General features: G+C 36.9%; 1 protein-coding gene across 1 annotated transcript; it reads left to right on the top strand.

The window, feature by feature from the left end:
• The first annotated feature begins 2,031 nt into the window (after positions 1-2,031).
• Positions 2,032-6,259, top strand: LOC148181008 (uncharacterized). The gene is made up of 2 exons (XM_088045915.1): positions 2,032-2,109; positions 2,156-6,259. Exons 1-2 carry the CDS (start codon positions 2,032-2,034, stop codon positions 6,257-6,259), a joined length of 4,182 nt encoding a protein of 1,393 aa, XP_087902041.1.
• The last annotated feature ends 2,978 nt before the right edge of the window (positions 6,260-9,237 follow it).

Below are 9,237 nucleotides of genomic sequence, written 5' to 3' on the forward strand. Positions count from 1 at the left end.
GCGAACATTGTCTTTGGGATGGGTAAGTTACCATACAAAAATGACTTTAATGGGCCTGTTTTTATAACACAACGAGTGCATCCAGACGTGGGCCCATACAAAAACAATTGTTCTTTCTGGGACTACAGCATTAACAGTCAAGAATCTTGGCAAATTAGACCCTCGCCTCAAACTAAGGAATTCTTAGTTTGTGACTTTTGGAGAGCCGAAAACTATGCTATAGTTAGTCGCCAACCTAGTAAAAATATAACCGATGATCTCAATAACCTTTTCGAATCAAACGTCACAGCTTCAGAAACTATAGAACGCCTTGCTGAGCTATCGGAAGAATTCAACAAGTTTGAAACCATCGATTTGTCTTTTGTGGAGAAAATTCTAAACAAAATTCACGGGGATGAAAATGTGACTCTTTCGCATTTAGCGGAGACCATCAGCAACGTCCAACAAGTCAAAAGAGACGTTCTTTTGCAAAGTCAGAAAGAAATGAAGATCACAGACAATATTTTAACTTACGTGGACACTATCATCTTGTCTCAGAAATTCTCTGGTATGATTCAAACAGTGAGTGAGAGCTTCATAATTGTTACTTTTGAACGCAAAGACAATGTTGCTGGAGTAGCGCTGCTTTGGAAAGATGGTTTCTATGAACCAATGATTTTCACTTCGAATGTCAGTATCGAAGAAGTTGTGCAGAATGATAATTTTGACAGCGCTGTTTTATTAAGTGAGAAGTTACAAGCACAGTGTGCTGAAGAAACAAAATTTGTAGTCACGATCCACTTTACGGACACTCTTTTCAACGAAGACAGTGGGAAAAAACAAATTGTCGCCAAAATTTTCGGGGTGGTTTTACCCGAGATTGAGTTTGTGGAGCCAATTTCTTTATTGTCTCTCAAGAACACAGAAAATGACAATCATGAGTGCGTTTTTTGGTACTACTCAAGCACCATTTCCGGATTTTGGAAAAAAGGTGGTTTGAGCAAAAACCACTCGACTTTAGTTCAATGCGATTTTAGGCATAACACTCATTTGACGTATCTTATTTTAGACGATTTGGATGATACGCCTGATATTTACCATTTTCTTGATGTAGTGACGTCTGTTAACAGCATCATATCACTTGTAAGTCTTGATTTGATTCTGCTCACGGCTGTTTGCTTTAAAGAATGGAGAAATAACACCGGGAACCGAATTTTGCTCAATTTTACTTTTATTATAATTATCCAGATTGTGGTGTTCTACGTTTCCGTTATTATCGACCAAGAAAAAAACTACGTTCCTTGTATCACCGTTGGAGTTTTTTTACACTACTCTATCATCTCACAGTTTTGCTGGATGTTTGTCATTGCAATTCTCCAATTTCGACGATTTGTCGTTGTCCTGGATGGTCCTCCAAGCTATGTTTTGATCAAAGCCTGTGTTTGTGGATGGATTTTACCATTACTCCCAGTTGTCTGTGTTGTTTCCCTCGACAAAGAAAGCTACGTGAAAGCTAAAAGCGGATTGTGCTATCCGTCTGACTTAGGTCTCTATTTAGGGGTATGGCTTCCAATTGTTATAATTATAATAATAAACTTTGTTCTTTTTTCGATAACTTTATATAACATCATTCGAAGAAAAACTGAATCTTATGGAAGCAGCGACGTTTTGTACCAATGGCGATTAGCTGTGTTGTTGTTCTTTTTGTTAGGTTTCACATGGTCGTTCGGATTTCTAGCCAAACTAGATTTTGGTTTAGTTTTTGAGTTTCTTTTTTGTATGACTGCGACTTTGCAGGGATTTATTCTCTTTTTGTTCTTTATCGTGTGTAATGCAAATACGAGACAGTTATACGTTGCGGCTTTTAGGCGGTATCGGAAAAGAAAGTTCTGAACAATTATCATGTACTTTGTCATTTCCATTATAATATTATTTTAGCAAACAAAACAGTGTTATATTGACATAAATAATCTGTGTTGATATCTTTAATTATTGGCTGTTATTAACCTCTCGAATTCAACATGATTAGTCTATTTTGTCTATTCGTTTGATATGGCAAAAATAAATCTGTCTGAAATCTTCTTTGTTTGTATTTTCTTAAAACAATGCCCGTCAGCGTTTGCAACAGAAGTAGGTAAGATTTATCGATTTTCAGATTTGTAATAACCAGTTCTAGACTTGTGGTAGTGTTTATGGTCAGGCAGATATCTTGTGGCCGGAGACAGATGGCCGAACAACATCCAACCCCCCTTGTGTTGGACAAAACAAAGAATTTTTATACCGTGATTGTGTGGACGGCATTTGGGGGCCGGAACCTATTTGTGACCAATATCAGCAAACTCATCCGAATTGCCCTACAGGTTTTGCAGAAACTGGTCAAATTTGTTATGTGATTACTGATCCAGCGCCTTTTCCACCTCAATGTCCTTCTAGAAACACTCTCGCTTTTGATTCCTATAAATTCATTATCACCTCAGCTGATCCCATTTGGATGCCCATCAAACGTGATACCCATTATGGTCGTGGAACAATGCAATGGATCGAACCTTCTTCGAAATACAAGTCTGAGTTTATTAACTATGTTGTTAACGATTTTCAAGGAAATGAAGATTGTGTTATATACCATGGTCAAGGGATTATGGCTGCAACTTCATGCGACGAAGAATATCCCGCGATATGTGCTTATCAAATGCTGGACTGGGCCACCAACGAATTTTGTGGAGATGGTTGTTTTCAAGGCGATTATTTTAATAAAACGCATTGCACTTGTATTACATCGACGTTAGAGGAAGGGATGGAAAAAGCTGAGATTCCGGAGCTGTATCAGAACAAGATATTTATGAACAAAATTCATGAAGAAACCTGCATGTTTGGACTGGAAAGGGTCAATGGAACGTATATTTGGACTAATTCAAAAACTGAAATTGCGTACACTTTTTGGTCAAGAGATGTGGATTTTTCCGGATCTAAAAAATACGGTGCGCTTACCAGCGATGGTTGGATTTTAACAGACTTGCAACTTCCGTGTATTTTGTACTCGTCTGATGTCGACATACCACTACCCTCACTAATTTTAACTGTTAAAAATAAAACCTTTTCACTGTCTGTGGAGAATGCTACAGGGTTACAATCAATCGATCAATTACCAGTTTTCTGTTTCACCGACACCGATCTAACAACAATAACGTACCAGTTTTCCAATGTGAAGTTATTAGAAACTGATGACCTGTTGTTTCAATTTGAAACTTCGACCAATCTTCCGGGAAATTACTGGTGTGAAGGTTTCAGTTATGAAACTTTAGAGGTCGTACGAAGTAATACGATTTTCGTGGAATTGGATTCTTTTCATTTAGAATATGTTTGTATTTTAAAAGTGAAATATGACAGATCAGAAGAAGATCCTCTTGGTAAGCCCACTATTGATTTATTAAATAGATACTTATTAAGTTTATTCAACGGGAAAGATTCACAAGTAATGAGAATTATGTCGTTTTTAAATACCGATCCTCTAAACCAAGAAGTGACGGTAAATGTGCATATTACTTGGCCTAAACAAGACCTAGATGATAAAGCTATTGATGCCTATGTGTTACAAGTTTTATCAAATATTATCGGGAACAACAGCTATATAGAAATGGTCGATTTCTTAAGTACTCATTACTGTTTTGAGGAAAATATTGGTAATCTGACTTGGCTACAAACTCCCGTCGGTGAAGAAGCTGTTCCAATGGAATTTTGTTTCAAGGATGGTGTCCAAATTCGTCGATTATGTAGTGGTACGTTTATGGATGGAGCTCGATGGTCAGATTACCAGGATTGTGAAATTTTCTCTCGATCTTCCGTTACTAATGACCTCATTCAGCTGCTTAACAATTTCGTCTACTATGAGGAGACTACAACAAAACTTTATAATGCATCGAGACAGTATCAACAGTTTAAATCTATAGACATTTACCTGATCGGGCAAATCTATAACCAACTTTTTAATCTTCAACCTCCTAATATTGAACGAGTCATCAAAACAATGAGTAACATTTTTCAAGTTGACTGCGAGATTTTGAGAGAAGCACAATTAAAACTAAAAGCATTGGATTCCATTTGGATAATTTTTGACAACGTGACTCGTTCGTGTGTTGCCGAAAACACGGCCGATGATTTAGATTTTGGATTTACAAACTTTGTCTTTAATTGTTTGAAAACTAAAGATTTGACGGGAATGCAAATTTTTGAAAACGGTATTGTCAATTTGTTGACGGGAAGTCGTACCATTGGCGATTTAATGAAAATTGAAGGAATTAAAAGCGCAATTTGGTTAAATCCCACATCACAGGCAAACATGTTCGATGAAAAAGTCTCTTTTTCTATATTTTCAAATAGTTGTCTTTTTGTTGAAGAAGATAAAAACATCCAAAATGTGGAACCTGTGTTTGGTGTTGCACTTCCGTCCAACGCCGTGGTGTACATGCTTCGTAAACTTGACAAGGACGAATCTGCAGAGAGTTGTCTTCAATGGGACGACTCAACAAAAAACGAAGGATCATGGAAAGTTATAGGCGAGCCTCAGTTGCGCTCATTGTTTGCTGTTTGTGAATTTTCAGAGTCCGGTTATTACACATTAAGAGTTAAAAAAAATGACAGCACAAATATTACAGATAGTTTAATTGATGTATTAGAATCCAACGAAACTTGTGCTGAAACTATACAAAGATTGGCAAACATATCAGAAAGGTATCAACAGTTTAAACCGATAGACTTAACCTACGTTGGAAGGATTCTTAAGAAGATTAATGATATCAAAAACTTGGACTTAGCTCTGCTAACGGGAACCATCTGCAATTTGCAAAAAATTAACCGTACAGTTCTGATGGAAAGCCAGTTTAAGAATAAAGCCACTGATTTCATTCTTGATCACGTGGATAGGATTGTTCAACAGTACGAACCTGAAGGTGTTGTAAAATCTGTGGAAGATAATTTCATGGCTGTGGTTGTTGATATAAAGAAAAGCAATTTTGATGGCTTGGCTATAATGGATCGTAACGGATCTGTTGACATTCAGATTCTAAACAACGAAACGTTAATCGAGAACGTTATATCACAGGATTCTTTCAAAAGTGCTGTTCTGATAAGTAAAAAATTAAAAATGCAGTTGGGTTTCAAATCCAAAGTAACAATAACTGTTTGGGCAAACGATGTATTTTTTAATGAAGAAAACCCTACAGCGAAGTATGTAAGCACTATCTTCGGTGTCACTCTTCCAGAAATTGGTGAGTATCTTGCTCCGGTCACAGTACTCCATAAAATCGAGAAAGATAACTTTTCTGATAATTGTGTTCATTGGAAATATGATGCAATTACTAGCGGATTTTGGAAAAAAGATAACAACTCAAACAACAACGCTTCTGGTATCTTGGAGTGTAACTTTTGGCACACTACCTATTTTGCTCTTTTGATGGTCGATAAACATACGGCTGTAAAAACGACCTTTGATTTCCTGGATGTTATAACAACAATTAATTCTTCACTATCAATCGCGGGTTTGACTTGTATTATTCTAACAGCAGTGTTTTTTAAGAACTGGCGGTTAAACACGGGAAACCAGATTTTGATTAATTTTGTTCTGATCGTTCTTTTGCAAATTGTCACTTTCTGGGTTTCTATTTCTATAAAGCATCAGTCATATTCTGTTGTTACCTGTACAGTTATTGGCGTATTGTTACATTACAGCATAATTTCTCAATTCTGCTGGATGCTAGTGGTGGCAATTTTACAGTTCCGCCGACTGGTCGTGGTGCTTAAATCTCCACCAAACAATGTTTTACTAAAGAGTTGCGTTTTTGGTTGGGTGACACCAATAATACCAGTCGCTATCCTTTTATTATTAGACCAAGATAACTACATTAGATCAGACTTGTGTTATCCATCTGGTTCAGGTTTGCAGTTGGGAGTTTGGCTCCCTATCGCTGTTATAACCACTGTAAATACTTTGATTTTCGTTAAAATCTTCTATAATATTATTTACTGTAAAGTTGAATTACTGGGTGCTCGTAACAAGGACGTGCGATATCAGTTACAACTTGCGGTATTATTGTTTTTTATATTTGGTTTTACGTGGGTGTTTGGTTTCCTAGCAAATTTAAAACATGGAGAAGTTTTTATTTTCTTGTTTAGTTTTACAACTTCCTTGCAAGGCTTTGTTATATTTTTGTTTTTTATTGTTTGTAATCCAAGCACTAAACAATTGTATGTACGAAGTGTGAAAAGAGTGTGCCACAAACAATGATAAGTTTTGAACTTATTTGTATGGATTTGTCATTATTTTTCATATGTAGCAATAGATTTATTTAGGTTGCTGATGATATGACATACATTACATCCTTAGGTTTAAAGTATTTATCTTTCTTCAGCGGATCACTTCCTTGGTATGTACGATCGAAGATAAAATTTTGTTTACAATTTGACCCTGCTCATGTGCTCACGCCTTGTGTAATGATGTTTAAACTCGGCTTGACCATTAAGTCTTACGATTAGATGTTTTTAATAATTGTTATTATTGTTCTAAAATAGACGCCTATAGTTACTGTTATTTTAAGTAGGTCCAATTAAATACAATAATAGGAGTACTATTTATGTAACTAACCATTGTTATACAAATATATTAGTAACTAACGCTTTTATTAATTATCTATTCATTAATTCTTATCCACGATCGTGAAAAAGTAGTCGTTTTTTGAACAGAATAAACTGAATAATGTAAATCACCCTCAACATTTGAAACTCGATTACAAAAAATGCTTTTTCCGTCACTTGGCCCGCAACGGTTTTGCGGTTTTGAGTACAGTTTTGTGGTTTAATTAATCTCCGATTATGTTTTCTTCATCGACCGATTTTTATTGGCGTTTCCCTCTAGACATAAAAGCCGCTATCGTAAACGATATTTTGTTTATTTAAACATTGTGTATACAATCTGTCTCAGAAAGCTCGTATTTCCTTTTAATTGCAAATTCTCCATCAAAATCTGAGTTGATTGTCGTATCGCACAATATTCAGGCTTTATAGGATTCAAGTTGCAAGCATTTATACTAACAATAATCTAGCGAAAATTGGACCCCACCAATTTACGAAGGGATGTAAACGAAAGTGCATTCACAGCGCATCTTCGTGCAATTTCAAAAAAAAATTTTGCAACAGAAAACAGAATACTATCTAGCGATGTATGGGATGTGATTGGCAAACTTAAAGTGCTTGTAACTCAAAAACTGTAAGGGCCTAAACATTCTGCAATACGACAATCAACTCAGATTTTGATTTTGATGAATTCCTCATTAAAAGGAAGTGCAAGCGGTCTAGCACACCTGTATAAATATCTAATCGCGTCGTGTAATTAGAGACGTACATTATATACATGTGTATTTCGATTTTTTTTACACTTAAATGCTGAATTTACGAAACCAACCCTCATTACAGGGTTGTACTCATTTTCTTTCCTTGAAAGGGTACTTCTAACTACCAACACAATGCTACTTGACTCACCCCTTCCGGAACACCCTTATTTAGTCAGGTCCGGGCTTAGCTCGACTGGGAAGTCACGGAATTCTCGCAACAAAACATATTGCCACCTGCCTTATCGGCCTTAATCATTTAGTAATGAAATAACTTACGGGGGAGCTCCGCCCCCTGCCCCATCGCTGGATAGCGGCTCGGAGTACTGGCATTGACCCCTTTTTCTGCAACTGAAGGACACCCATGTTCTCACTCCGACCCTGGTGACATCTTGACATCTTTTTCTTTCTTCGAGTACGGCAAAGTCAACCATTACCGTACCCACCCGCGTACTGGAAATTAACCATCCAGCACGCTACCTGGAAGTCAGCCATCCAGGCCTTCTGGAAGTAAACCATCCAGGCCCTCTGGAAGTCAGCCATCCAGCTCTCTGGAAGTAAGCCATCCAGCCCGACATGTAGCCCCTCGCCTTCTGGAAATCTACCATCCAGAACACTTCCTGGAAATCAGCCATCCAGGCCGCCTGGAAGTCAACCATCCAGACACCACATGTCCCTCACTCAGCGCATTCTGGAAATCTACCATCCAGAACACTTCCTGGAAGTCAGCCATCCAGGCATCCTGGAAATCAGCCATCCAGGCCCCGCACCGCGCACTACACTCAATTTCAACCTTCTCTTCTTACGGTCCATTCTTCACTGCCTTAAGCCACACATTCTGACGTCATTCACCCCAACCCGGGGTGCGCACAAGTTACTGAGCCAATCCAAGGGCTCTTAATTACAACATTAATGACTCCCAGTTACGTCATCACCATTATTACAAATACCACATTTTTATCGTCTTACACATGTTATAAAATGTTAAATCACAGTTCTTTTGTTTCCGGTTTTGTTTATGTTACTCCAGACTCTCAATTTCCCGTTTATCTTGTGGCGCAGTAACACGTCAGCGCGGGGATTAAATTGACATAGAACAATGAGAAATTCATACGGGAAAGCTACGTCTCTGGCGAAAACCAAAAGTTCGAAAAAGACAAAATTCTCTAAACTGTTTTTGAAAAAGCGGATTGAAAGAACCAGAAAAAAGCTTTTGAGGAGTATTTACGGCATGTTCTGTTCTTGTTCAGAGTAAGGCAGAAAGTTTAAACAGAATAATAGTAAAGTAGTGCTTACTCTGGATATTACACATTTTTTGTTTATTTGGAAATGGAAAATAATCCTAGATAAAACAATTCAAATTGTAACATACACGCTTAAAAAGTCGCTTTATTGAAGTCGTGGTTTTTAAACCACTCGTGTTTTAAGCCACTGAGCAATAAAAAATGACTTTAAGCTTGTATGTTAAATTATTACATATTTTCTAATTTGCTGTAGAAACAAAGCTATTTCTGCTTGTTTTGAATGAGTTAACACTGTTTCCGCATTGGATGAACAGCTTCATTACTATAGCAAAATTTTGTTAACAAAATTAATAGACAAACTAGGGAAAATAGCATAAAGAACTCGATTATAAAAGTGCTTCTGTTTATTGATTTTTTCATAAATTTCGCACATCCTGCCACAAATCAATATCCGAACCTGTTAAGTGACTTTAATCTTATTGACAATGTTAATCTATCAAGTATTTGAATACTACAACAATCTCTCTATTCAAGCGAACATAGTTGAACCAGTTGTTTTTATATTTACCATGAAGAAGATAACAGTTCAGCAAATCTCTCATTTTTTTATATTACTCGTCATCACCATCAAAGAA

This window comes from Gnatocerus cornutus, chromosome 1, assembly GCF_029298725.1.
Source record: "Gnatocerus cornutus isolate USDA-ARS CGAHR chromosome 1, icGnaCorn1.1, whole genome shotgun sequence".
NCBI lineage: Eukaryota > Metazoa > Arthropoda > Insecta > Coleoptera > Tenebrionidae > Gnatocerus > Gnatocerus cornutus.